Below are 27,076 nucleotides of genomic sequence, written 5' to 3'. Positions count from 1 at the left end.
CCAGCCAGGTTCCTAGGAGGCGTTCTGCCATTTTGCTCGTCACATCCTTTCGCTTTGCTCTAGGCGTTGAGTGTGTTTGACGGTGTATTCCTTTTCTTTCTCTTTTCTGAATGACGATTCGTGACCAAATAATGTCAAAAAGACGCAGAGGGGAATTAATAGACAACTTATGCAAGAAATTGTCAAATACGCAGAAAAAATTGAAAAATGCACAGAACGAAACAGATACACAGTCGCCCACGTCATATGACGAACAAGAAAACGTTGCATCCACGACTAATCCGCCTGTTTTAGATGATGAACTTCGTCAAATCGGTAAGAAAATGGATTTCCTGTTATGCTATGACGCAAGCTAACTAATCAGTTAGCACTTGAGGCAAGACAGATTGACCTGATTCAATGAATTTACACGAGTGACAAAACAAGTTGGAACATAATGGGTTAGCGGATTAAGCTTGTACGAAAGACAAAACAGACAAACTAGTGATCTCTATATTGTTAAAAGTAGCAACACTAATATTTATCTTTACTGTTATACAAAAAGAGAATATTCCAACCAAAGGACAGACCAAAATGGTGGATGAGAAAATCCTGGAGATGCTGGCCGAGGACCCACAGAAATCTAAAACTCTGAAGATTGATCTTCACCCGTCATCAAAATTAAGATGGAATTACTGGAAGGTTAATGGAATCTTCAATTAAAGATGACTTATTAACAAAATATTTCAGATCAACAAAGCTTCATACTCCCAAGTTAAATGCGGAACTAAATGCTTTCGGATTCAGCAACTAAAAGGGAGTGTTTTATGTCTGATACAGATAATCAACAATGTTAGATAATCAACAATTAGCGGGATCAGCTCTCATAACGATAGGTTCACTCCTTTTAATGTCAATGAATGGTATAGACGATATGAATAAACTAATTTTCTTTCAAAGATTAAGTAATCCCGCTAAGTTGATAATGCAGATTCACCATAATGAGAATAAATCTAGAAAGACCTTTATACCCTCAAGGTTAACAAGCAGATAAAATCTGTTCTGAACGATGCTAAGGTAGGAAAATTTTTATTCAGAGACAATCTATCAGATAGAATAAAAGAAGCTAAGACGATAGAAAAATTGTCCCAAAATATAAAGAATCAAACAGCAACAAAACCGACTGTTTATTCAAATGTTAAGCAAAATTTAAACTACGAAAACCTGTTGGGGTCGAGCAGCGTCATCGAATAACCAAAGCCAGAGCCGTTCTCGGATATCATTCAAACCCAGATAACTACCCAAAAGGACAGAATCATCGAGGGCTCAAATCCAAAAGCGAAATCAAATAAACGTATGTATCGCTGCTAGATTACAATATTTTTTGTCGAAATGGCACAAAGTAACTTGAGACAAATTTGTCATCGATTGTGTTCAGGGATATAGAATAATATTTAATCCCAAGGTAGTTCAAGAACATTCTCCAAAAGTGAATTTTAAATTTACATGAAACAACAACCCTACTCAGGAGACTACGTTTCTTCGTAAGTAAACAGAAAGGTTGCCTTACTCCATCAACTAGATGCAAATATCTAGGCTTCATAATTGATTCTATAGAATTGTAGAACTACTCAATAGAATTGACGAGCAAGAAGAAACCCCGTTTATTTATAATGATTAAGCTACTTAAATTTAATATAATATGTACGATCAGAGACTTTGCAGAATTGCAGAAGACTAATAGCAGCTTGCTCAGCTATCGAATACGCTTACCGTGAAGGTTTCGAAGAGCGAAACATCTTTAATTCTTAATAATTATAATTGCAACATTGAGAAAGTAAACTAACAAACTTAGCTAAGCAGATTAACCCGGGAATTTTTAACGTAATAATATATACCGATGCGTCTACATTCAGTTGAGGTACAGTAAGGGAAGATAAAACAGCTTATGACTTCTGAAATAGTTTAAAGAAAGAACACATAAATTATCTAAAATTGTTGACGAGAGCTTTAAAGAATTAGCTGCGGATCTAGAAAATTGTAAAATCCAATACTATCACCATATCCAATATTAACAGCATGAGCGGAATCAAAATCGTCAAGTATAATAATTTAGCAAAAAGGATATGGTAGTTGGCCAAAAGGAGGAAAATAATTTTATTTGCATCATACATTGCACCTAAGAACACAGAAGGGAATGCCCTATATCGAATAGGGAATGAGGATGGTGAGTGGGAATTAGCTAATTCGGCTTTGAATACAGTTATTGAGAAATTTAGCAACGCGGAAATAGATTTATGAGAGAAACAGTAAATTTAATCGTTTTTACTCCTGGTTATCTGAGAAAAAACCGGAAATGTGGATGTTACGCCCCGAGGCTTACTATAGGCCGTGTTCCTAACCGTCTCCCTTGATACTACAGTGTCGCAGACAGATCGTCTTACATGACCGGCGAGATATACACAATGTAGCGATAAGCGCATAGTTGTCGTCCAGTAGCGAGTTCTCAAAAACATCGATTCACCTTCGGTCCGTTATTTTACATACACCAAATCTTGATATTAAAGGCCTTAGTAAAGATAAAAAAAAAGACAGGCGTTAGGGATTCTGATCGCCCGAAACTGATCGAAGCTTGGTATTAGATTTTCAATTCCTTCCTCAAGGAAGAACCAAGAATCTCCAACTTTGACCTAATCTCCTTCTGTCACCGTGCAGATCGAGGATGCATCTCATGACAAAGCATGCTAAGTTTAATAGAAGGAAGATTATCTGCCAAGCATTTACGAAGGATGGGATCGGACAACAACAGATATTATGGTAGCGTCACTAGTAGACGCAACTCTATCGTAGTATGAGTCGTCTCTCCGTCAATAGCAGGTTTTCGCAGGAAGAAACAATATATGTAGACTTTATGAACCCTAAATGCGATAGCGTCCTAGATTTTCTAACGGGAAATTTTAACGCGTCTTATGACGCATTTAATTTTCACAGGTCAATAATTTATTTAAAGCCACAAGCTTGAAGAAGATGAAGTGACTGCCCGTTTCCTGAAAGTAGTTTTCAAGTTAAAGATCGCTTGACCAAACTATGCGTATACTTAAGACATCCATAATGTTGGACTATTTAGAAAAGCTTTATCCATTAAAAGAGTTGTGCCTAAAAAATTTTGACCAAGGCAGCAATGCTGATAGCTGAAGTATGCTTACACTCTCACGGACGTCAAACTCTTGTAAACATTAAAATCAATAATATACACAAATCTAGAAAAGCCCTGGAAATTGGAATCCCTGACATCCTCAAGACGTCAGATCCGAAGCATTTTAACCACAGCTAATTCTTTCAGAATTCAGGAACAAGTCCAAATCATGCGTAGTCTCCGCAATATGGAGGTATGGTATAGGTGATATAGAAGTAACCAAGAAGATCAGAAATAATAGCTAACAATTATTCATATCGTTTAAAAGGCATCATAAGTCAATCAGGTTTAGTCAGTGGATGAAATCAGTTCTGGAGGACAGTTGCATCAAAACGAACACTTCGTCGGCTTATCCAAAGAGGTGCAACATCAATATCTACAGCATTCAAGGGAATCAATCTGAACGTTAGGAGAAGGGCCGGATAAAATTTTATAATTGTCAGACAATAAATGCGGAAGATTATACCAAGGCGATACTAGATTAAGCCTTTAATTAAACATTAAGATATGTGAATTTTTACATCGTTATTTAGCTAACATAACCTTATGTTTTTGTACAGTGTTATACTTTGTTTCTATAGTTTATACTGTTAATTATAACTCATTGCTGTTCAAAGTTTTACGATAATAAAGCGTTAGGAAGACGAATAGATAAATAAAAGAGATCTTCTACTCCATAAAATTGCCATCTCTAAACATCTATATATATAATCCTAAGAACGAGGCTTAAAATATAATCGAACGATCAAACGAGCTTCACTGAAGTGAAGTTCGATTGCAATTATATGCAGAGCCTCGTTCGAAGAAATTATATCTCATCCGAATTTAAGATACTTTTTACTTTCTTTTTAACTTCAAAACTCTAAAAATGAAGAACAAGATGGCGGAATGTCCCTTAGCTCCTGGCTGATTTTTCTTTTGTCTTACTTTCGACGTTATGATATATAGGTAACAACAGAGAACTACTTGTACAATCTCTTCGAACGCAGCTTTTCATATAATTGTGGTCGACTTCGCTTTAGGAAAATTCGTTTGATGTTAATTACATCGTATTAAAACGTATACTATATAAAACAATCTATAAATACATATTATATTTCAAAACAAAAGGTATTCTATAGCAAAATTCATTAATGGTTTCGTAACTACGAAAGTCACGGATCGTCTAGAAAGTAATACCTGTTTACATATGAAACGTATATAGAAGCTATATAAAGCGGTAGAATGTGCTTATAAAAGTCACCTAATTTCATTCATACGTTGAAATATATCACGTATATTCGTATTTAAATGACTAATATTGTTATTGTTTAAAATAGCGATGCGAATTAAAAATTGTGCCGATGATGAAGCGCACTGTTCTGTCACACTTTTAAGTGTCCATCATTTTAAGAAGTTCATCATCCGTTAGGAATTCACTATTGAATTATAGCAGTTGTTGGTAATTATGGATGAATTAAGGTCATTGATAAGACGATGAGTACGGGAATCCAATACGGATAGAAACACTGTAATGTGATCATAAACGTTCTGGGCATCCGTCTCTCATTACAGAGAAGCTCATGAAACATGTCTACGATTTTATTATAAATGATCGACGTATCACACGAGCTACATTTTGCAAAATTGAAAGAACTTTTGGGTCGATAATACTTAGCATGAAACGATGATTTAAAAGAATACGTGAAATACAGGTTATGTGAACTCGTGACGGAAGTGTAAACTCGTCTTACGTTAAGTTAAGTGTTCAAATATTATAAAAAGTCAAAGTGATTGTACCGAAAAATACATATCCAAGCATATATACTAAAGTTACATATGAAGAAAGCTTTTTAAAATGCATTTCTATTGTGGTTATTTAAAAACTGGTATTATTCTCCGGATACCTGCTTTTTCTATATACTTATTACGATCAAACAAATGTCTTGATACTTTCAGGCATCTTAATATATTTTATCTTAATATATCTCGTTACGAAAATATAACAAAGTAACGAACATAGTATTAAATTAGTTGTTAAATCCAAACAATAAAACCATGTGTCAAATATACAAAACCCCAGAAAAAGCTAATACGTAATGCTCTGCATAATTTGACAGTATGAATGAGATTCAGTTGCTTATATTAACTGTATTTACAAAATCGATGTTACTCACCAACGTTCTCGTATTGTTAAACATATTTGACGTAATTAACGATGAAACTCGGAACTTACATGTCCTTAGTTTCAGTTTAAAAAATAGATTGAAATTAACTGATAAGATTCCGAAAATGCACAATGCATTGAGAAAATATTCAGACTAATACAGAAAAGCATATTTGCATATGGCCAAACTTTTATTGTTCAATGCTTCCGTTCTTTCTCTATACATTCTTAGTACATACAGTTACTGGAAGCATTTGAAAAATGTATCTCCTGTAATTTAAACTATTTAAAATAATACGATATCCATAGATCTTTAACGTTTCTCAAAAGCAATGCAGCATATTACATTTTTGACAGTTGGTAGCGTAACAGTTTATTCGACCCATTGGCAACTTCACACAATCAATTGTCATATGCGGGAATGACAATATATGCAATATACGAAGATGATATATCATAAATAACTTAATCTGCAAAAAGTGGTATCGAAAATTTAAAGATGAAAATTTTTATCTGACAGATGCATCTTATCCTGGACGTCCTGTCACCACGGATTCTGAAATCAATCAAAATCTAAACCAAAATCTAAATCTAAAATCAAGGTTGTAATCGATGGCAACCACCAGCTAACAACACGAAAGGTTAGTCAGGTATTAAACGTATGATTTGATATGACTGTTTCAAGACATATACGTGACCTTGGGCTGACTAAGAAGCTCGATACTTAGTGCCGTATGAATTGAGCGATAGAAATTTAATCGATCAGATCTGCTTGCGATTCGCTACTAAAACGCATTAAAGGGAATAATTCTTTTAAAGACCCCTCATTGGCAACAAAAAATGGCTTGTTTATAATAATGGTAGCCAACAAAGATCATGATCGAAATCCAACGAGACATTACGAGACATTACATTATAGCGAAGGCTGGAATTCATTTGAAAAAAGTAATGTGTATATAGTGGAACTGGAAAAGTGTCATATACTGTGAGTTGTTGCCATCTAATGAAACGACCATCTAAATTCGACCAAGTATTGTTCGCAATTAGCGAAATTAAAGAAGGCAATCGACGAGAAAAGAAGAGTTGGCCAATAGGCAGGGTGTTGTGTTCTTACACGGCAACGCGATGTTTCATTGGATACCAGGCAAAAATTACTAGAGTTCGTCTAAGATATTTTGGTGCATCCATCACATACTCAGGACCTTATACCCTCCGATGTTCATTTATCCTGTTCGTTGCACGATGTTCTTAATAGTATAGTGTGAAGTTAACAGATTTAAATATATGCAAAAATTTCTTGGACACATATTTTGCGAAGAAGACACGAATTTTATAAGAAACGAATATTTCTGCTGTCAGAAAAATGGCAGAAGACAATCAATCAACATGGAAAATGTATAATTGATTAAAGCTACGACTAACTGTTAAAAAAAAAAAATAAAAGAACGGAACAAATTTATATTACAATCTAATACAAAAATTCTCTGCGAATCTGCATAACAGATACCTTCGCTTTTTGAATAGGATAAAAGTAAGCTACTCATTTATATTGTTTTTTTAGGAACTAGAATCGTTTTAGAACTCTTGAGAAGGAATTATTCGTAAGAAACAATTCTTCAGTTTAATAGTACATATTGACGCATTATCTTGAAAAATAAATGCATCTTGATTAATTCCGCTATGTCTTCATACGTATGTAATTTATACGTGATCAATGCTTTTCAATTTAGCATTAATAAGGCAAATATTTGTTTTACCCTACATCTGATTCTCATACCAGTCGGTGTTTCATTTAAAATATAACACTATTCGTAAAATCGCGAAGATAGTACGATCAACTATTCTTTTGGCGGGTAAACAGTAAAGAAAACCTGGACAGTATCGAGTGTTGCTATTATTCTTCGTCGATACAACGATATACCGTCGTGATGTGTAATACATTGTTTCATCAACAAGTCTATCGCGATGTGTACAGTCGCGTTTACTGAAATTGCATGTTGTACATGCTTATGATGCATATATGTATGTATATGTACTTTGTTTGTGTTTTCAAGGGTCCTAACCTAATTTTCAATCACTAAGTACACCACAACAGTATTCAAGTACTCGTACTTTTTGATGTAAATTATGTTATTTGTCTCATAGTAAAATGTAGATAATTGAAAGGTTCTGTTTACTTTATCATGATATTATTAATAATTTGTCAGCATTCGATTTTCAATTCTATAGGAAACGGTAAATATCGTTGTCAGGAAAACGAAAGTTTGAATGTAACTTGTTTATAAAAAAGAAGAGAATATATTGTATACAGAATGTTATGAAATTGTTGAATCGTTAATCATTGAAAAACATTGTTAACATAAATTGTTAAATTGTAAAATATTAAATAACATGAAACATTATTAATTTATTGTTAAACGTGCAATCAAAATGATATTAAGAAACAAAAAGTTCATAATATATATTTACAAAAATTGAAATCAACTGCTAGCCAGCTTTGGACACAATTTGTAGCAGTTATTAAGTTCCCATATTATTACAATTGTTTCCCAATGAATTAATAAGACGGATATCCATCTTGCAGTACTCAGGTTATTGGTGAATATTTAAGTACAAAATTCAAAGAACAGTGGCTGATTGCTTATAAAAGTATTCTCTAGTCACCTCGATCTTCTGACTCGCGTTCCTTATCTTTTTTCCTATGAGTCATTTAAAATTAACGGTCGACGTTATGTCAATTGAAAACATAAAACATTTGAAGCAGCAAATCCGTACAGCATGTGATGAAGCTAATAATATATAATAACGAATATACAATATATAATAATAGTAAATAAAAAATAATAACTAATAATCGCACGATCAGGCAAACGATATATGTAACTGAATCTCGGAAACATCTTGAGTGCGACGCAAACTTCATAGCATCGCAACATTGTCTCTATCTCCTTCCAGCTTTCTATGAGTTGCCGTCTCGAACGCACAAACTGCGCGATTCAAAATTCATCGTCATTTGACATAAAAATCGATATAATTGTGGAAGAAATCAAGTTGCGTTAATCCGATTTGTGTCGCATTGCTTCCCTGAGGAGTAAGCGTAATAAAATATAGCCTATGTCCATCTGAAGGAAATGTATTTTTCAACAGTGAATATTATTACGATACTCAAATCGGTTGAATAGTTTCTGAAATTACTTCGAAAAAACAGAATGGGATCTTATGTCTCTGTAATATTACTATGGAATATGCGTGGATATAGATGTACATATGTCTAAAAAAAACTGCAATGAAGCATTCAAATTTAATTGTGCTTATTATTAAGCATTATGGTGGATCCATAATGGTGTGGGGCTGCTCTCGATATTTAGAGTTGTTAATTTAGTCATATGTTTCATCAAAGTCGGTACTTTGAAAAATCAAGGATATATCAAGATACTATAAAAAAATTTGTACAGAAGCATTTAATTAGAAAATTTATCCTGCGACTCCAATGTCTGGATTTCAAACCCATGAGACATTTATGGGTTCATTTAAAAAAAGAGTTCGAGAAATAATAAAACTAAATTTTAAGAGGCATTGCAAACAGGCAACAATATCGCTAATAATTTTATTAATTCTATCCGAACAAAACTAAGCCGTTATTCGTAGTAAAAAATATTATAATATCATATCAGAATACATAGACATACGTATTTTTTTTATTTTATGTACATTAATCATATCATTAACTTAGGTACCTTTCGAATTATATTCAAAATAAATATCTATTTTCTTAAAAGTTGTAAGAATATTTTCAAATTTTTTCTTGCTTATATATTTAACAATACACCTCTAATTTGTAGCAGGATTTTTCATTTATCTAATATTTAATATTTAATATTAATAATTTGATTTTGAAGTAATAAAGTCTGATTTTTCAAACCTGCCAATTTACTTTTTAAGACTATATCTTTATACGAACGTTATTCCCTTTTCTCCTTTTCTATGACGCATCAAATTTATATCCAAAATCTTGCCTGAGCTTTTTGGAACATACTGCGGATAAAAAGAATTAATCCATAAGATAATAATAGTGATGACCATGTATTACTTATAAACAGATGAAATACATACAGAGTGGGTCAATAAAAAATACTATCTAAAATAACTCGTTCTCCATTTGTTTGATCGAAAAACGTCTTAAATGAATTATGTTACATTTGAAGGGAATTATCGAATGGATACAGTTTTATTTTCTGACATGTCAAGATGACCTTGAATTTTTTTAATGGTACCGTATATTTTCTGCGACATTAATCGATCCCGGGCATTCTCTACAAAAAAGTACTAACTTACTTATACCGAAAAACCATTAGTTTGACAGATATTTTAACTTTAATTTGTTAAATTTAGTGTATGAAGGACAAAGACAACGTCAATTGTCCCTTCCAACATAATTCATTTAAAACGTTTTTCGATGAAACCAATAGGTAACGAGTTATTCTAGATAGTTCTGTTTATTGACTCACCATGTACGTATAAACTCTGATAGTTCAAATCAAATAAACTTTTACTTCTTTACATGACACCATATGATATCTTTTATGTAATGTTGATGGCTATACGCAGCGAATTCAACACGGCTGTGTTTCCTCAATAATTTCTTTAGAGAATCAGTCAAAAATGCATATATTAGTACAAAATACATATATATTAGTATTCTGTAATTGAAATAATCCGAGTATCGTTATCTATACAAATCCGCTATTTTCCGTGCATATATTCTGCATACACAGTACAATAATAATATATCAACTATAACAAATAAACATCGCTTTTACTAAACTGACAAGTTTAAAATACACTTATTACAACAGTATAAACATGTACCATGGCAAGAGAAGCAATCTTTGACTAACACGTTTATACCGTTTGCATTCAGTAAAGCTGCGCACACACTAGCGACAGTTTGTCGTTTCTGAAAAGAGCATCTGTTGATAATGCTTATATGGACGTGCGCATATTTGACGACGCGACTGCAGGACGACTTTTTGTTATTAGAAGACGAAGAAATTGAACCGTTGATTGAAAAGCATTTTTAATTGATTCGATAGAAAGCATTACTGGATACTTCTATAACTGACTTACTTGTTAATGAGTAAATTTGTTACACTTTAGATCGATCTTTTCATAAGTTACTAGAGAAAAGCAATTGTTCATAATATCGTTGAATTCCTCTCGATGTTATCTTCGATACTAAATAAAGAAACGAATAGTATCACTAAAGAAGATCCAGACTCAGGCAAATTTCGATCTTGTCTTGAATCAACAAATTTGCGACTATTTCTATCTTTGCAATTTGTTACCAGTTGACAATAAATGCTGACTAATTTTCGTTCGAAACATTTTCTTATCAGATGACTGGAAATACCAGAAGAATCGTGCCAACCATTACGATGAACACCCTATATATAGCTTTATTAGTTAAGCTTCTGATTTATATATCATTTATTACAAAACACCAATTCATTTTGATGTACTTAAAATGGAAATTTAAACAAATCGTTGCAGGTGTAACGTCAGAAAAATATTCGTACTCGTACACGTTACGCCGTTGTGAAATCAAAATATTTATAAATTCCACAATCCGTTCGTCGCTTTAAAGTACATAACTGTATGTCTGACATGAATACTTAACATCAGATTGCTACAAGCAATATTGCAAAATTCAACAGCCAATTGAACAACTTGCACGCTTGGGATCTCAATTCATCGAACTATTAAAATCCGTATATAATGTTTTACTCCACAATAATCTACTGTTGACTGGTAGTCGTATTTTGTATGCTATATATACACGTTGTTAATATGCTTTTATAACAGAATAAAATTAAAAAGAAAAAAGGAAATGTTACGAAAAAAGACCATAAAAAAGAAAATCTCTTTGATGTACCATCCTGCATTTTCCGATACACAGAGTGACATTACGCGTGCGTTTTTAAGAATACGAATCAGAGGCACATGTAACGTTGGTCAACGAGGTTGTACCTGCTGGATCACGCGAGAACAACGAAGTAACGTAACAGGCGTCATTGCGCGTGCGTCACCTAACATTCAAGAGGAAATGTCACCACCATCGTGTGGCTCTACTGTATTACTCGACCTCGGGATGCTTATCTTATAAAAATCTGCGCACGTTCTCCTTCCTCCCATCGCTGATCACACGTGAACAATCTTCAATTCGGGCGTTACTACGTGTATATCCAAATTTTCTTTACAATTATCATTAATATTTCCTTTTGTCCTTAGCGTTTTTATCAACTATTCTTCTTTTTATTACTCATCTATCCTTATGCCCTTATTATTATTTATTTATCTTTCTTATTTCGCTTTCCTCTTTACTGTTGTAATCGTATTTGAAGGGCAAGGGGCAGAAACGAGGAATGTTCATTTTTCGTGATTCTCCATTTTACAGCTCTCTTTGTCTAGCAAGCGTAGGATTCTATCGCTATGGAAAAATTATTTTTATTTACGGCGAATTGTAGCGTGTAAAAGATCGTATTTATCTTTCTTTATGGTGATTTTCCATTCAGAGTTCAGATGAAAAGATCGAATCGAATGTAAAGTAGTGATGCCAAAGAGGAGCTAGAAGAGATGCAAAATAGATAGACTGATTTTGAGTGACAATTAGTTTATAACAATTGTGAAAAGGCTAAGACTTCAATTCCACGAAGTAAACGAAAACTTCAGATGTGAAGGTCTAAACTGTTTTGAAACTACAAATGCTGAAGAAAGACAAGCTATTGCGATAAATTTAGCAGTCTACATTCAATCAACGCATGTCTCTTATTGTTGAAAGCGATAAGTGTCATTGTAACATGATGTAACATTTCGATATAAAATCAGAATAAAAGGAGAAAATATCGTTCAAGAAATAGACATCTGTTTATGTCGATTTATTTCGATTCATGCATTAGAGCACATTCGAAGGTATTTTAAAATTGATAAAACACCTACACTCGATAAAAGAGGTCAACACTCTTTAGAACATTAGAAATTAAATGAAAATTAAAATAAAAAAAAAGCGAATCCGAGAACACATTGCTTCCTTTTGAAGAAGGCCGAATCACTATACTCTATAAAACTCTAAAAAATTATATACGCATATTTGAAAGTTGAATGTTTCTAAAATGTTTGAGATCTCTTATGGTGATTAAAATATTTCATACCAAGTTTATGTTTATTTTATGAGAGAAAACGGACTGCTCGAATGTAGGTGAGAGTTCAGGAGCAACTTCGACTTCGAAGCAATAGAAATGTACTCTAAAACAAAATATTTCATTGCCTGACATAACGAAGAATGATGTTTATTACAGGAGACAGATTTCTCGTTCAACGTTCATACATTTACTTCAGGAAAATCTGTTTTTTACCTATCTAAAGTTTTTAGGAGAGAAAGCTTCAGATAGAGTTTCTTCGATCCTTTTTTCTTTTAATACAATATTTTGTAGCAAAATGTCCCTTATTTACATTATCTTTTGTGATTCAACAAACGCGATATGACGGACAGAACGAAAATGTCACCACTGTAGTTAGATTACTTCATTATACAGGGTGTTTTGGTACAAGTAGTACAATCGAAAATGAGTAGATTCCTTATGAAAAAATCGATCGAAGATATAGAATAACGATTTTTTTTGCTTGCGGCCTTGTTTCTGAGAAAATTAAGTTTGAAAATTCTTCGTGTACAAGGGCATTCGCCACGCTGTTGACTTAATCGATACTACTATAATGGTATTAGATTGGCTTCTTCATGTGTTTATGATCATGTAAACATTAGTAATGTCATGCTTGGTTTTAGTAGAAAATTGATTTTGTATGCCAGCAAATCACCGGACCTCACTTCATTGCACATTTCTTCATGGAATCGCATGAAAGAATTCGTGTATGTCGAATAGCATAGGAAACATGAATAATTATAAAGCATCTGAAGAAATACGAACTCAAAATTCATTGGCATTAGTCCATGTTTCCATGATTCGACAAGCAATTCGTTTACGGCAAGACGCGCGACGACAATCTCGATAATTTCCTCATTAATGTAAGTTTTAATTCCGCCAAAATAAAATTAGGCAATCTCCTTCATAATATCGTCAAAATATAATACTAGCGTATAGTGTATACACTTAAGTGAAATGCGTGGCAAGTACTCACGCATACGAAGAATTTTCAAACTTAATTTTCTCGAAAACTTAGTCGTGAACAAAAAATCGTTATTCTATACCTTCAATTTATTTTTTCATAAGGAATCCACTCATTTCCGGTTGGGTACTATCCGTACCCAAATATCTTCTCTGTAGTGTTCACGAGTTAAAAAAATTGAATTCGATTCATGTTACTTTCTCTGTTAGATGACATTCATATTTAAAATACGATAAAGATATGGAGTTAATCAGAAGACGAGGATGGAGTCAACAAAGGATTGGGTCAATGTACTGCGTGATGTACGAAGTAAGCCCTTCAAGTTGTAAAGATAAATCAAAATATAAGGGAATGAACATTCTTCCTGCGAGAAAGATTTGTCAAGATCATATGTCTATGTCCATATGTCCATCTTTCATTCAACAAGTAAGAGAATTGCGAATATTATGTGATAAACCTAGGTTTATTTCTTACCCAGCTGTTTATAATGACTGTTAATTAAGCAGTGTTATCGCCAATAAAAAAGAAGACGAGACAATAAAACAAAGAAAGGGAAGTTTGAATTTCTCAACAAAGCATATACAGAATTGTTAGCTATTTCAAAGGTAAGATACCAAAACCTTACAGTCCTAAAAAACTTATGCACTTCTAAGACTCCGTGATTTTATAAGATAATTTTATATTACGTATATTAAAATATATACATAAGAAATGAAAAAAGAGTCAATGGGTATTAATGAGCATTAACAAGTGGCGTTTTTTTCTTTCAAATAATAATAGTTTTACTAATAATGGAATCATTTACTTTATTTCAATTTTTTATGGTGTCCAAATTTGACAAGAATTACAATTACATTAAGATAATTACTATTTTAATATTTCTTTTTGTAATGTTTAATGTATAAACTTCATTTTATAAACAAAACAGTTAAATTCATTGAAAGTTGCCTATTTATGGACTAGTGGACTAAAAAAGTTAAGATTGAAACTGAATTTTTTGAATAAACATATTTCGTGATAGTCCTTGTTTCTCTCCCTTACTCTTTATTTATATTTAGTTTAACCAATTATAATATAATAAAACGTCCTTACTTTCAATGACGTTTTTATTTCAATTAGTTCCTATTACTTAGGCATATAAGCATCTAAAGTAAAATTTTGTTTGTCAATAATTTGATAACACTATAGAAATTAATACATGAATATACGACACAATTAATTCAAAGCGTGTGAAACCGATTAAAAATTTATATCCAATCTGAGGGAAGTTAAACAATGAATTATATTATATATTTAATAATTATCATTAATATATTTTGGCATATGAATCGTACAGCGTTTGTGACAGAAAACCGAGGGAGAAATTGGTGAAACGTGAAAAACGTGTAAAAACTTCCCATACAGAAAAGGAATCTAAACTTAAGTGTAGAAAAACAAGGAATAATAATATGTAGAAAGGAAGGGAGGGGGAAGAAACAAAAGAAATGGCTATAAAAAGAGAAGAACTGCAGGATATAAAAACGTTTAAATACCGAAAATCCAACAAATTTAGATGAATGATAAAACCATTTTTATTAATAAAAATCGGTAGTAGCATAGGTATCGGAGGTTTGAGAATGGGGAAAGAAAAAAAGGATAAGAAAAATACAGACAAAATACACACATAAAATAGGTACTACGTAGAGCTATAATAGATAGATAGTAGCACTCCAAAATATATAATGTTAAAAAAGACAAAAAGAAAAAAGGCAAGAATCAAAAACCACAGGAGGGGAGCTTTGAACTTCTGAATGTATAAAATAGAAAGAAAGAGAAAAGAAAAATAGGTGCGAGTAGAAAAAAATACTGAAGAAGGACCGAATACGAACTTTAGGTAAGATTAAACTAAGAAGAAGAAAACAGAGAAGGATTAGAAGAAAACATAAATACAAGCCAGGAATTAACTGGCAAGGAAAAAATTGTGTATACAAAAACAGAAAAATAAACAGAGTTAGATATAATAGAATAATAGGACAAATATGTCACACAAATCTATCAACGTACTTAAGAAAGAGAGAAAAAAAGAATATTGTTTGTAAGAGTAAGGTATGGAAATAAGGAAAAGAAAAGTAAATATTAGCTGGAAACAAGTTTAATTCCTAAATCTAAAATCTAATTAACAAATGTGTTTACCAATAACGTATGAACCGAACAATGAATTAAAGTTGAAGAAATCTACAGCACGTACTGTAGAGAGTATTGTAAGCGCGTTTATTCAGCATCTAGCTTAAGGAAGGTCTCGCATACCAAACACAAATAAATCAAAGTAGTAAACTAGCATTTTGATTGATTTTTCTACTATAGACATCTAACTCGTCTAAAAATTGTTGTTTTATAAAGTCTTATATTTATAACTTAAGACTTATATAAAGTCAACTTACCTGTCGAAAAAAGTTCATTTTACTTCCAAACGAGAACTTTTTCGATTCTCGATGTTCTTTTTAGAAATATGTATAATGCTGATACAAATTATCTAACTTTACGAAAATTGTTCATTTTTTGTCTTTTAATGAATATGACAAATGCTACATCCCACGCCAATAGCAATTGATTGTACACTGCACACTGTCCGATAAACAATAAAAAATGTTTTCTATAATTGAATGTCTTCTTACATCTCAAGAAAGTTTAGTTCCATATTATCAGTTGACTTTAGAGTTGTTATACAAGATTTCTCATTTAAATACACGTACTTCTACGGCACGATATATTAAAACGCAAGACTCGTATGATTCGATTCAACTTTGTTCAACTATTCGTTGTAAATAAATGTAGCATCGAATAAAGAAAAATGAATCTGTTTCGACATGATTCAACTCGACTCGGCTCGGATTGGTTCGTAAACTCTTTTTGAAGAACTATAAAATTAATTCAGTAACAATATATGTATGTATGTAGACTCGATACATACGTATGTACATATATGCTTAATCTATAGACGTAGAAAAATAGCAAGATCAGTCACACTGTCGAAACGTTTATGGCCCGATTCGTATTCACTAATTCTGACGAACATACAGGCTCGCCAGCAGAGTCAGAATACTGTTTTTAGCTCCCAAAATTGTATTTTTCTTGTAATCCTTTAGCGAATTTGCACTATATTAAATGTATCATCAATACGGAGAACACATAATTGGCGTAATATTATCTGTGTTATCAGAGACTATTACTTCTCGTTTAAAATTACCAATTTATCTTTTATTAGTTACCTATTACGTGGTTTATATGCCTGGTATAATAAAGGCTTTCCAGCGATTCAATATTTAAATTATCATAATTAATTGAAACTTCTTCTACCGTAACCGATCGAAAAGAATAAATGTGATTTTAAGAAATTTACATTAATTTTAAAAATTTACGAAATATAAAAGGAAAAACCTTGATATAATATAATTGATATACTTGCAACTAAAGTACAGTGCATATAATAAAAAAATGTAATGTATGAAGAATTTTATAGAAATTATATACATACATAAAAATATCGTAAAAATAATTATAATAATTATGTATGTGAGTGGGTGTGGGCACGAGTGAGTGTATGTAGGATATTGAAAAAAACATATTTGTAAAAATACAAATGAAATGTATTAACATTTAAAGAAATATATTATAAAATATTAACAAACGCAATTACTTTTCGCAGTGTCAACACGTTTAACGTCAATAGTGAATCGTCAATAATTGTTTATAAGGATATTTGCCATGTTTCTGCATGTCAGTAACGGCTAATAGCAACAGCTGCTAGTAACTGTCATAATGAATTTACGTATAATTTTCTATAACAAAGTTGTATTTTACAATTTCTCAATTTGAAGTGAGTAATGAGATAACCTTTTTACAAACAGTCAATGTAAAAAATTGACCTGCAAAAACAAGGCGTACACAAATATATGCATGTATATACGTCTCTAGATATTAAATATGCATCCTTTAGAGACTGTTGATTTAAATGAGCATGGTAACATACAACTGTGGTAAAATAATACTTAGGAACAGAAGTTATTTACAACTATCAATTTATCATCATCGAAATGAGATAAATTTGCCAAATATGAAAATAACAAGTCAATATGAAAAAACGAATTAATATACATACTTGTTATCAATAAAAATTAAATAAAATTCAATACGTATAAGTATTATAATTTAAAAATATAAATCAACTGCACTTTATCTCTTAACATATTGTTAGTCGTAGATTGACAAATATTTGATATACACTAATTCGAACAAAAATGTCTGTGCATTTGACTAGCAGTTCCTAACAAATTTATTATTTGCCAGAACGTAAGTATGCATTATCGGTAGTATCATGATAATTAATGAATTCAAAATTAACACGTCCTGTTTTGTTGATAATAACCCAACTCTAACATAAGAACATTTAGATAACAAACGTTGTTCCTTCATTTTTAGAGTTCTCATCTAGAACATAATCTCTACGTAATTTCCTATATCATTCGAATACATTTTACATCTTCTTTTTACATTTTCAATTGTCTGAATGTAAATAACGGATACAGATCATTATTAACATGAACAAAAAGGATGTCAGAAATAGCAAGTAGAAATAACATAACATAACATAAACAAGCTTTCAAAAAAATATTTCATTTTGAGAAAAACAACTTTGAAAATCTATAATTATCTAATTTGATGAGATAAAAGTTAATAATAGTACTTTGTACTAGTATTACTAGTACACTAATAATAATACTAGTACTCTGAATGGAATTATATTACCGTTCATTGAAAAAAGTACGGAGAAGTCATACAGAATTGGCTAAAAATTCAACAACTTTCTAGTTTGGATTAGTCAATATAAAATTTCAATCTAAACCCTGTGGGAAATTATAATTATCAAAAATACGAATAAGCGATTTATACTATTCTGGATTTAAAACCAACGAAATTAAATATTATCAAAATTTAACGGAAAATATATCAATTAATGCTGTTTTAAAAGTCAAAGTTTTAGAGGCAAAATACTAATAATTCTTTAAAGTTCAAATATTGTATTGTTCAAAACATATTGTACAAAAATGAGTTAAGTTATATGCTAGGGCTCTTACCATCCGCACTACCTAAATATAAGCATGAGTAGTGGAGTATCCGGGTACAACGTTTTTTTCATGGTTATTCAAATATATATGAAGCTTTTCTTATATATTTGAGTTTAGCTTAAGGAAACCAAGTTTAATATTAGTAATATTAATATAGTATTGTTAAGAAGTACGCCGCATCTATGGATTTACAGTGACCCACCATGGGACAAGGGTGGCTCTAAGAAGAGTTAGAAACAGTATTCACTTCAGATGCAGAAGATGTGAAGTCCAAGCCTAGAGTTTACCAGGACTACATATTAGGCATGTATATATTCATTAAGACGTAGAGCATAAGAAGACACAACGAGGTATGCGACTTGATCATCGAAAAAGCTGTTAAACGGTGCACGATATTCAAAGAACCACTGATCAATGTAATGAATCAGCTGTGTCAGTCTGATGCAGTCATTACAGGTCGTGTTACGGTTTACAGCGGACGTTAAAGTATGCTATGAAGAGAAAAATAACTTGAATAAAGCGTACAAGGACAAAATCAAAAGTACAAAGATACCGCAAAGAAAACGAAGAGTAAATGCAGCTACAGCTGTTGTCCTACCAGCGATGATCGGATGTGAAGAGGCAGTGCTCTAAATCATCAAGGAAGACAAAGAAGACGTCCTTAGAAATTATAAACTAACATCATAGCCTATAATTACGTAAGGTGATCGTTAATTACATCGTGCATTTATTCAAATCGTTTATTCCTTAGACAATCTCAATTTTAACGAGTAACTGTAATGAAAACTATCTCATGGCTATGACTAACTTATTTATTGTTTTACATAACGACTGTCTGTGGGCTAATGATAACGAAGAAGAAAACTGTCAACTGATATGTCTATGTATACATAGCTCATCTCGGCTTTCTACATCGAACGGTGCGAATACTGTCATACTTTTGTCCGAGTGGGGCGCGAAGTGGATCCTGCATGAATAAAGTTCAGGGTGACACCTTCTCGCGTCATTCCGAAAGAGTTCCTCTTATTAACTTTTTTTAGAATGTGGCAAGTTTCTTAGCAGCGGTGTTGGAAAGGTGTCCTTATTTTGACCAATCCATTCGTGGATTGTTATTGTTATTATTGTTGTTGTTATGAACGCTTTATTATCATCTGGCAAAAGACATTGTACCTCAGAAGTATTACACCACCCTTTGGATGTTGGTACAGAAGTAATCAAGTATTCGGATACTCGGATCTAAATCGAGCGAGTAACCAAGTACTCAGTTATATTCGGATACCTGGATGTGAATTCAGTGAGTACCCGAGTATCACATTCGGTAGATCCGAGCAATAGTAAGAGCGCTAGTATATGCTCATAATTAAGTTGATTTTTATTCATTGAAAATTGAAATCTGTGCCACATGTATTGATAAAATCGTAAATGAACATTTTTCAAATTAACTGTATAAGTTTTTTTTTTTTAAACATGCTATGTACGTATGTAGCAACGAATGATCAAGATTCAGCATTTTCTTCATTTTAATGTTGAGTACCTGAATACAAACGTGTCTATGAACGATTGTTAGAAATATTTAATAATATTCTAGTGGAAAATATAGATACATGCAATCTTTTTACTTTAACAACGTGTAGAGTTACGACAAAACATTTTGAAAATATAAATATAAAATGACTACTAAAAGATACTGTCTTGGAAAAGACAGAACTTAAAAAGGGGCGTTAAATTTTTTTTATTACACATCGAAGATATGAGCGTTTTTGAAGCAATTCTTATATTAGCTGACCAAATAAAATTCATTAAATAGAATTATAACTTGAAAAAGTATGTAAAAATTTAGAATAAGAAAAAGATTGAAAGTTGATATCTCATCTCAGAAATAACTTTCTAGATCTAGTATCCTTCGCTGTTTTCTTTGTTTATTATAAGAACACATTAAGCATGAAAAATTATTTATTTACTTATAATGATCGAAAATGTAAGATTCTTTTCTTATACTGTAAGATGTATTTATAATGTTTTATGAAGTCTAATTCCATCACGGTGGTGGAAATCTTCGAAAAACATCAAGATACACCAAAAACAAGATAAGTTGAATTATTTTCATAATTCAGCTGGATATATTTGTAAACTTAACCATGTTCTTTTTAATAGAACATCATTCACTTTCTATTCTAAATTTTACACATTTTAAAACATGAATGGATTTATATGCGAAACAAAGTTCTACTTTTGGCTGCAAATAAATACCAACTATTTATCGTTTGTATTACATTATTAATAAAAAAGTTCTTATTGGTTAACATTCTAAATACAATATATATCATATACCCATGTAGTACTTTGAAAAAAGTCATTGATATTGAGAATTGTTTTTATTACTGTTCGAATACATGACTGAGAAGCCATTTGTACAAATTTGTGTAACATATTCATGTCAACTAATATTACTGCTTCCTTTTTTCCTACATTTTTTGTCGTTTTAATTACCTATATTTTTTAAATGCAAAAATATATGTTAGTTTAGTATAAGAACATAGAACTAAAATATATACGTACATAGATGTATTAGATCTATCGATCAAAATGTTTAAGAAAAAAGTCAAATAAAGCAGAAAACGGAAACATTAATGTTGCGCACAAGGCAGTTACAAAATATTGCACACACGGATATATAAATAAAGAAAAGAAATATATAATTAATTGCTTAGAGTGTAAAGAAATAGAGTTGTATAAATCATTAAAAGAGATAAAAATCGTGTGCATGTATTATCAAAAGTAAAAATTAGATTGTATATTTCTGATACAAATGATGATCCTTGCTAAAGTCATGTTTAATAATTACTTCGTCATCAATACTTAACTTTCTTCAGAATTTACTATCTATCTTTATCCATAACAATAATAGTCGAACATAATATTAAAAAACTAATACAAAGATACTTAACGATAATGCATCTAAAAATCCTAGTCAAATGCGTTATAACTTTTTCGATAAGCTATCTACGCGAATAGTAATTGTAATTTCTTCCGACTACAAATAACAAAAAGTGCAAATGCACAATATAGAAATTAAAAAGGAAAACCCCAATATATGTTTTAAACAAAAATTATCCGAAATATGACATCCTCCGAAAAGATGGACATATGGACGTATATACTTAGATTTATCATGATCAAATAAAACGTTGAAACAAATAATTTTGCTATTCGAATTATGCTATTTCATTCGAATTCAACATTGACATAACAACGCAGGTTGCTTCTTCTAATTCTAATACATATTCTGTTTGTAACTTGTCTGGACAAATGAAATTGCTACGATTAAATTATATGCTATTAAATTTGATTTTGTTTATTGCTATATGCATACTTTGTTTTATACCTACACAATATTTTTATCTTCTTCAGTTCGTATATAGAATATCACCTAATTCTTGCCTACGATAACAGAAAATTTGCTAAATCAGATATAATACAACGTACTAATCCTTTTCATTCCTCACGCTCACCTCTTTTTCTCGTTTCTTTTTCTTCTCTTTGCTTGTATGTATTTATATGCTTTTAAGGAACGGATATATGTTTCAATATCATTTATATAAAATAAAAGCATGTTTGATGTTATGGAATATCTGTACAGACAAAATAATCGTATCATATAACCTGAAGTCTAGCAAAGCGTACGTATTCGATAACATTTTTCTTACTATCATACTAAATTCGAACTTATATTATGAAAAAAAAGCAACGATTTTCGCTAATCAGGCAAACATAACGAGTGTGTCTCTACATACTATCTCATATTAAAATAATCGAATCACGTTGAAAACGAACGAATCAGGCGATTATAGTATTATTCTAATCTCCGTATTCTTTGGTATGCGTAATATGTTAGATAATTACGATGATTCGACGAAAAGATCTTCGCTCAAATAACAAATACAACGATCTCGTTATAGAAGGCACATGAATAAAAAAAAATAACAGATGGTAATGAGTAACTAGCAAGGTTTTAACTAAAAAGTATCTACGTGAAATTACATTTAAGAAATAAATTGAGAAACTTGGGTCTTTTTATGTAAAAGACTTGGTAATGTTCGTACAAAGAGATCAATCGAAAACAATACGCAATTACGACGACAAAACGTTTGGTAACAGAAAATATTTGACCGATTACCTACTTCGTGCATGTATTGTTGCGTATATGCGTATATGCGTGTAAATACAAATACATATATGTAAGGTATGCATATACGTTTACGTAGAAGATGAAAAATGTATAAAACATTGCAAAGAGACCGAGAGAGCGGCAAATGATTCTAATCGATCAAGTATAACACCTTGGTTAAATTGTTACGATATTTCGTTCATTAAAGAGACATAGATTTACGTATCAGATTCGTATGTTCATATGTATGTACATATGTATGTATATTTAAGAAAATAAGCATATTTCTTGACACGATAATGGAATAAAGAAATAAAGAAACAGCTCGATACGCGTTTTCCATTGCGTGCATATGCAGAACGCTTTGGAAAGCACGAAAAGAGCGTAAACGTTAGACTAGAGTGTAATTAAATCTTCAACGTTTAATTCCGATAAGGTTATGACAAAGGAAACAAACGTACGATTAAAGAAACGAATGGGTTTTCGAACATACGCAAATGCTGCGTATTTATCGTAAATGAAATTAGTTTCCAATGATATAAATATATTGAATATTGATATACCGATATCGCAGTAAGTGCGGGTTGAACGAAGCACTGAAAATTTGAGAAAAAGTTTTTGTTCTGAAAAATAAAGTATATATGTATATGGAACCGATGATTAACGAATCCTGTTCGTCACTTTGTAACATTAATGATCGAAAAGTGTGAAAATTTGTCTTTGACACGATACGCAAGGATGGCAAGAGAAGAAGAAAAAATGAGTGTGAGACATCTTATACAATCGTCGCATGATCAAAAAGAAAAAAAAAAGACGAGGAATCTGCTGCTGTTGCTACTACTGTCCACAAGTGATTTGATAGGATAGCGTATAAAAAGTAGTACGTAAGAAGACGCGGCGTAGGCGGGGTGGGATGGAGAAGAAGTGTTAGGGACGTTGGTAAAGGAAAAAAAAAGAATTAAAAGAGAAAATAATTAGGAGAAATACAAGTATAAAATCGGCATGGCATCCGGCGATGTTTCGCAGGCACCGAGGAAACACGTTCGTCGAATACTCGTACGAATATAGGGACGCAAATAGTGCATGTAGTACGGTTGAGAAAAAGCCATCACCGCACGTGCCAAAGACCAAGATTTAACGTACTCAATTGCGGCAACTTCATAATCCTCTCTAGACCGTTGGTACTTATCCTGGTGCATCCATAAAGATCGATACATTTCAAATGTTTCATACTCTCGGCAATGGTGTAGAGTCCTTTATCCGTTAATCTGCTGCACTGGCCGATGTTCAGTGTTTCGAGATCGTGCAAGGTCTTTGCGATCTTACAGATACCTTCGTCGCTGATTTGACAGGCAGAGAGAGAAAGTAATTTTAAATTAAACAATCCTTGGGAAATGTGAACGAGCGCTTGATCTCCAATCTTGTCGCAGAACGATACATCCAACGAGGAAATCCTGCTGCCACCTTCCGCGAGATAAGCCATACCGATGTCGGAGATATTATCGCAGGATCGAAGATTCAGTTCGCGCAAGCTAGACATCTTGGCCAGATGTTTCAACCCTGAATCGGTGATGCACACACAAAACGAAAGGTTAATGGATTTCAAGGTAGTTAAACCGATCGACACGTGCCTGAGGGCTTCGTCGCTCAACCGTTGACAATCTTGAAGACTCAAATGCTCCAACGCGAGATTTCCCCCGGCTGATTCTCGATTTACACCAGCCAAATGAGCGATACCCAAATCAGATACTTGCCAACAGCTTCGTAAATCGAGTCTTTTTAACTTTTTCAAATTCCATGCTATACAGAGAAGTCCTCCGTTTGTAATGTTACAGCAACCACCGAGTTCTAAATGCTCGAGATTTTTTAAATACTGCACTATCCTACCGAGAGAAATATCCGACACTTGTTTGCACAGTGAAAGATTCAGTTCGATAAGCGTGGCATATTCTTGACAGAAAGCGTTGATTAAGCCTACATCGGTGATATTATAGCAACCTGAAAGATTCAAGGCCTCCAAGTTCGGCACGCCTTTCAAAACATCGCCGAGACCTCTTCGCAATGACAATACCTGGACCCTTTTTACCCCTCTTCTTACCAGACTAGCAAATAATGCTGGGGCCTGCTTTCTTAGGTGTAACCTGGCCTCAACCCCTCGCCAGACAGACCGGTAATATGCCGCATCTCTCCACGCGGTACATACTTGGGCAGCGCGTCCTTTATCCCTGACCTCCAGGTAGCTAAAGATCAGCGCCAATATTTCAGGATACAGGCAGGAGATATGCGTGCTCGGTACTGTGACAGTACCACGAGCAGTTACTTGCGGTTGTTGCCTCGACGAAAGACCTTGCGCGTACACCGGTAGGCCAGTCGTCGCACCGCTGGTATAATGTGACGGCGCGTTACTTGAGTTGTAAAGAATCCCCTGATTCTGCGGCGACGTCGGTATCGCAGCCAGGTGCGGCTGGTGTAACTGATAATAATGTCCTGAACGATGAAGCAACGTTGTGCCGCGACTTGGCGTCAATGCCGGAAGTTCCGTCATCAACAGCTGACTTTCCTCCATCTTGCCCACTGATATATACACACGCGCACACACATATACACGTTTTTCAAAAACTTCGAGCCTTCACAATTATTTCACGCACGTTTCCTTCTTTCTTCTCTTTGTTTCTTCTTTCCCGTTTCCTTTGCCTTACCGTCTTTTCCTCTCTCTTCCCTTCCCTTCCCTTTCCTTTCCTTTCCTTCCCTTCCCTTCCCTTCCCTTCCCTTCCCTTCCCCAATATCCTCCAGTCCGTCTTTATGGAATCATCTCTTCACACCTCTGACTCTCGCTTTTCCTTTCTTCCATGCACCGCTATTCTCCTTCTTCCTCACACTCAACGATCTTGTACCATGCACGATTCATATTTCAAGTACAATCTTCAATTCTTTTGTCTAAATATTAATTCGAGATCGGCAATAATCAGTCTTGAACAGTTTACTTTTCTGTCGTACCGATCGTTTGATTAAATTTATCAGCAACGATAAACCCATTCTAACTAACAAAACGAAACAAAAGGGAGAAAGTTCGTCGATTGTTTTGCTTTACGATTTTCTGTCCCACGCGGATCGCTTAGCACTCGCGAAACACCGCATATCACATGTAACACTACCGTATTTTTCGATTCCTATTTCCCTTCTTCCACGCGTTTCGCTTTCTTCCTTCTTTCTTGTTCTCTATATTTCTCTCCCTTACTCGCTCGTTCCCTCGCTCCTTCCCCAAGCTCCCTCCTTTAACCTCCCTCACACCGTCCTTCTCTTCTTCTTCTCTTTCTATATATGTACAAATACGTGTATATATTCATCTACTATAGAGTACATACACACACGCGCGCACGCGCGCGCGCGTGTGCGTGCGTGTGCTTGACTGCCCGTGTATATAACTTTATTACGTATCTGTATCTGTAAGCGCGCCCGCAAGCGCGCGTATCTATATATGTGTGCATACGCGTACGTCGTGCGTGTCGTGCGTACAATGTGTAGTAAATTTTTCTTTCTCTTTCTTCGATGTTTGTATCACCCCACCAGCACTTCCCCTCGTTATTCTGAACTTTTTCTCGCTTGCGATCGTTGATTTCTTTTCGATTCTGCTCTCTTTACCCCAGTTATTACTTTTTCTTAGACGCGATACGAGTATCAGCGATACTCACACGCACACCGCCGTTATCTCCTTTTCAGGTAAAAACAAATTATGAACAAATTATGTCAAGCGCCAAATTTATTCTTTTCCACACTCTGATATTGTGATATTGTCTTTGTATTCACTGCCTTAACGGTTAAACGTGTCACAAAACCACTCGCGTAACTGGCTTACTGGCTTCAAAACGAGACACATTGCCAAAACATAAACCGGTGCGCTGCCAGTCGCGAACTGTTGTTCCAGTTACCTAAAGTTAGATGTCGTGTCGTCGCTCTGTTATAGAAGGAGAGCAAACTTCATTCTAGCAAAATCCCGATTGGCTGCCAGCACTCGAGTCTCAGTCACGTGACTACGTTGGCGAATATCGATTCGGGTTGCGCTGCGGCGGCATTTTTAAGTTTTCGTCAGGAGGTGGGGGTACGACACCGTGTATTCCGAACCACGTTGCTAGAACACCTTTCCTTAAATTTTCCTACATACTGTATTCTTATTTTATATAACCTTTTTTCATTGATTTTGATTTTCTTTATTTTACAGTACTTTTTTTCATTATTAATTTGGAAAAGGAAAGAAATGGAATTCGTTCCTTGCGTTTTTTATCCTGTATTGTAACGTTTTA

The 27,076-nt window shown here is 33.2% G+C and overlaps 1 protein-coding gene and 1 long non-coding RNA gene across 2 annotated transcripts; one reads left to right on the top strand and one right to left on the bottom strand.

The window, feature by feature from the left end:
* Positions 1-717: 717 nt before the first annotated feature.
* LOC126865218 (uncharacterized) lies at positions 718-6,767 on the top strand. Its single transcript, XR_007689467.1, has 2 exons — positions 718-3,368; positions 3,444-6,767. It is a non-coding gene; the product is annotated as an uncharacterized LOC126865218 (long non-coding RNA).
* A 10,339-nt stretch (positions 6,768-17,106) lies between these two features.
* Positions 17,107-26,867, bottom strand: LOC126865216 (F-box/LRR-repeat protein 14). Its single transcript, XM_050617471.1, has one exon. The coding sequence runs from the start codon at positions 25,339-25,341 to the stop codon at positions 23,884-23,886; it is 1,458 nt and encodes a 485-aa protein (XP_050473428.1). The 5' UTR covers positions 25,342-26,867; the 3' UTR covers positions 17,107-23,883.
* Between the last annotated feature and the right edge of the window lie 209 nt (positions 26,868-27,076).

This window comes from Bombus huntii, chromosome 4 (genome assembly GCF_024542735.1).
Source record: "Bombus huntii isolate Logan2020A chromosome 4, iyBomHunt1.1, whole genome shotgun sequence".
Taxonomy (NCBI): Eukaryota; Metazoa; Arthropoda; class Insecta; order Hymenoptera; family Apidae; genus Bombus; species Bombus huntii.
This window is presented reverse-complemented; position numbering and strand designations above follow the sequence as displayed.